Source organism: Mus caroli, chromosome 1 (genome assembly GCF_900094665.2).
Source record: "Mus caroli chromosome 1, CAROLI_EIJ_v1.1, whole genome shotgun sequence".
Taxonomy (NCBI): domain Eukaryota; kingdom Metazoa; phylum Chordata; class Mammalia; order Rodentia; family Muridae; genus Mus; species Mus caroli.
The window spans coordinates 171,379,472-171,383,848 of NC_034570.1; the positions used below are offsets into that span (position 1 = coordinate 171,379,472).

A 4,377-nucleotide genomic window follows, 5' to 3' on the forward strand; every position below is an offset into this window, starting at 1 on the left:
TTTTTAAATGTTTTGAGAATGGTATAGCATCTCTCGTTATTGTTCAATAAGTGTATTTAGTCTGCTAGGGCTGCTCTTATTGGCACTATGGGCTCCAGGCTTTGGCATCTGTTCTAGAGTGAACACACCCCAGGAGAGAGGCTACTGGCACCACGCACAAAGGCAGCTTAAGTAAACAGTACACTTGCCACCGAGATCCTCTTCATGGCATCCCCCACCCCCACCCCACCCTGCTGCCTTGCTGGATGATTGCTCCAGCATTTCCCTCCCTCTTACGACTCTCTCTCAATTGACACTAGAGCTTATAAAGCAAACCCATAATATCTTAATAGATTTTCAATTAAATCATAGAGGAAAAAATGTTACTTAAAAGTAAAACCAAAGATTTGCTATTGAGTTGAGAAGACAGTGGTTTCAGGCATATGGAGACATGATTCTGAGCTGCCCCCTTTTCTCTTTTGGCAGCTTGGGGGCTTGGGGGTGGGGTGAGAATGAGAAGAAGGCAGTGCATCTCCCAGCAACCATGCAAAGAGAAGCACAGGGGTGCTTTCAGATGATGGTTCTGCTTAACAAGGTGACAAAAATTACTAGAAGGCAGGAAGCCAAGCAGTATGGCAGGAGATTAGAACTTAAAGAAGCCAACAGAATTCTGAGAATGAAGACCAGGTGTTTAATATGAAGTAGCTTGGATTGTTCAGTATAAGCCAAGAATTTATTTTTCTTGAAAGGTATCTGCCTCACATGTTTCTTGTATGATTGGATGGGTGTGTATATGTGTGTGTGTGTGTGTGTGTGTGTGTGTGTGTGTGTGTGTATGTGTGTGTGTATGTGTGTGTTGCATGAATGCTCACTGTTAGAGAACGGGTGTTAGGATCTGTCTGGTTACTGAAGAACACAGATGGGGAAAAGCAGGCCGGCAGGCTCCTTAAATGCCAACCGGAATAGAGATGGCACCTTCACTTCCCAAGAGGCTTGCCTGGCGGTGTGGCTTCACTTTAGCCCCAGGATTTTCCGCTAACATCTGGCTTGCATGATTGCATATGCACAGTCAACACAGGTACAGTATGTTTTGATGGTTCAGGAAGGCAGGGATTGGCAAACTGCTACTGTTCCTGTAAATAAAATCTTATCTTAGCAGACTGACCTGTCCTTTATGTGTCTGGTGGCTGTTTTACCCTGTGGGGCTGAACTGACAACCCCATGGAATCCCCAGGAAGCACAAGGCCTCATATTTGTATTCTCCAGGCCTTTAGGGAAAAGATTGCCTCTCTCAGCCCTAGAGGCAAGAAGCAACCTGTAAGCGGTCCATCAAGTCTGCCCATTGGTTAGACAACATAAAAATGGCTCTAGGCACAAAGGAAAAAGATCCGAAGTTGGCCTCGAAGCTCAAGGTGAGATTATAATACTTCTTCCATGAGAAAAGAAATGAAGTGTAAGAATGCTTTAAAAACAACAGCTTTTGGTCTGTGGACTTCCCCTTTACAAACAGTAGGCAGGGGTGGGAGTGGGGATGGGGGGACTGGATTGGCACTGTGACAATTCCCCTGACCCATGACTTCCCTTTCTACCTTTCAGTTGTCTGTGTTCAGTTTCAGTCCAAAACAAAATGGAAAATTCTGGAAGAACACAATTCATATATTTTGTGTGTCTGAATAGTGTTGTGAGACCTTGTACCATGCTGGCATCACATAAGGGTCACAAATCATCCTTGTCCAGTGCATGCATGCTGTATACACTACCCACCTGTTAGCCAGTGACATAGTGGCCTGACCCCAAGTCAGGATGCTTACATTATTTACCAGTTGCACATCATCACATGCATGTTCTGTCATTTCAAAGGGGTGGCAATAATATCATAAAATATTGAGGGATATAGTATTTTTATTACATTTATAAATTTGGGGAGCATTAAGAACTAATTATAGAAAAAAGAGAACTAATTACAGTTAAATTTTGTTTTTAACAACCCTGTTTAATGGCAAAGTATATATATTCACCAACAATGTTAAAAGTAGATAATAAGGCACACTGACAAGCTAAGTTACCTTTTAATCCTGTTTTTTTTGTTTGTTTGTTTGTTTGTTTTTTAAAAAACCCTGTTTTACACATAAATAAAGCTGAACAGTTACCTTGAAGTTTTCATTGCCAATAATTTCTGAGAAACCCGAAGCTGGCTATGTTTTTCCCCATGAAGTGGCATGACCCACAAACAAGACTATTCTTCCAGACCAGAACCCACAGTTTAACAAAAACAGTTCATCACAAATGCAAACCTGAAACCCCTCTAAACCAACAAACCCTTACAATTTAAAATAAGATTCTTATTTGCTTCAAATGTCCCAAAATACATAAAACATGTAAGTTATACACTATACTTTGTGGACTGCAGAGTGCACATTAAGAAAAAAAAATAAGTGTGGTAAAATACATGTCTTAACTAGGTACTCTGAGAATTTCAAATGCTACTATAAACATGGGTGGTATAACCCGTTAAAAAGTTTCCCAAGTGTTCCAAATCTCCGGAATCTACAACAGCCCCGGGGACACAGACAGTGAGGATGTGGATCTCAGGCTAGGAGCACGACCCCATGGTGCAACAACTGCCCTTCCTGAAAGTGTGTTTCTATTTTCCTCAAAGGATACTTTTTGGCTTGTAGAGTATTCCCTGCGCCTCGATTCAGTTGCAGTAGCTGTTACTTTGAACTTGCTTTTGATTTGGTGCTCAGCATGGTCTTTGAAGTTCTCTGTTCCTTGAGGCGTGGGTTATGACCACGATGATGGCGCTCGCGTTCTGCCTGCAGCCGCTGCCGCCCTCTGGTCAAGGCTTCTAGGTACCACTGCTGCTCCTTCGCCAGCTGCCGGTGCTTTTCCAGCTGGCTCCTCACAGCATCCAACCTGCCGTACTCCTGGCTCAGTTGCCGAAGCTCCTTCCGTAGCTGCTGGTTCTCCCTGTGGAGGCTGCTACAGAACTTAGAATGAGCCTGCTTGGCTGCTAGCGCCAAGGCCTTGTACTTCTTCGTAAGCCCTGTGGTGTTGATCTGCCCCAGCTCCATCAGATGCCACTCTTGCAGCTCCTTCTCCATCAGTGCCTTTTCCCGCAGGAACCGGAAGTGTGCCTCCCGGTCTTTGGTCGCAGTCTCACTTCGGACTTTCTCTTGCTCCTTCTCCAAGGTCTGTATTTTCATGTCCTGGCCCTCCTTTACCTTGTAAACTGGCTTCAGTGCCTGCAACTGCTGCTTCAAATCCTTCTGGGTCTTTCTGCCCTGCAGGAGCTGGGCTTGAAGAGCTGCGTTTCTTTGGTTGTATCTGGATGCCAATTCTTCTCTCTCGCGTTCTATCTCGCCACATTCTTGGACGTACTGCTTCCACAGCTCCTCCTGTTTCTTCTCACACTGTTCCTTATTTTTACGCAGGTATTCCATGAAAAGCTGGTTTTCAGCCTGTACACGGTATTTTTCCTCTACTAGCTGCCTGCTGTCCTTCAGCAGCCTTTCCCGCCGGCATTTAGTTTCTTGGATTTGCTGGCTCAGCTCCTTCATCGCCACCACTGTCTTCCTTTTTACCCGTTTCTCCAAGCTCGTTAGCAACTTTGGCGTGAGATATGTATTTAGAATAGTAAGGTGTGGTGTTGGCGGGGGTGCACCTCCAGGGCTCTGGGCAAGCATACTCCCTGAATCCCCCAGGTCAAGGAGAGTGACTGCAAGAGAGCAAGGGATGGTGGTTTGTTGTTTCAGGGCACAGAGTCCTGAGCAAATGTTCCCAAGGTTTCTCCCTCTGGTGGTCAAGGCGACCAAGGCTACACCCAGCCTGCCAGGCTGCCAGGAAGTCAGAGCAGGTCAGAGGCTGTCCAGGGCTTTTCTGACTCTCTTTCCTTTCTGTTAAACAGTCACACTGTTTGTTGTCCAAACCAGTGCCAGGAATGACAGGTGTCAGAACAGCATATGTCCTCCCGTCATCCCAAGGAGGGTGGAGAAAGCAGACCTGCCTGACTTTTAGAGTTTGTCAACATACTCAGCCTGGATTCCAAGTCCGGGCCTCACCATGCAGTGCATGAGGTGGGTGAAGCTGAGAGGGGTTTTAGGCCAGGCCTGTATGAGCACCGATGACCCAGCACCAGTAAAGTCCGTATAGAACATCTAAGGTGATTTAGGACAAACATCACTCAAGATTTCTGAACCAGGAGTAAGAGTCCAGAGAATTGGTTTCTGTGAATATATGACTGCTGTTTTAAGGACTACCCGCTAATTACCTTCTCCCCACTCACAAAGAAACCCTCTGTCCAATCCTCCGAAAGCTCTGAGCCTAAGTGGGGGTCCTTCAGATGCTAAGGTGGCTAAAAGGCCTGCCCAGCCTCTGGCAATCGACTGTGCATGGAAT

General features: G+C 45.7%; 1 protein-coding gene across 1 annotated transcript; it reads right to left on the reverse strand.

Moving 5' to 3' along the window:
* Positions 1–1,863: 1,863 nt before the first annotated feature.
* LOC110307122 (coiled-coil domain-containing protein 121-like) lies at positions 1,864–3,726 on the reverse strand. Its single transcript, XM_021179661.1, has one exon. It carries the CDS (start codon positions 3,663–3,665, stop codon positions 2,694–2,696), a length of 972 nt encoding a protein of 323 aa, XP_021035320.1. The 5' UTR covers positions 3,666–3,726; the 3' UTR covers positions 1,864–2,693.
* Positions 3,727–4,377: the final 651 nt, after the last annotated feature.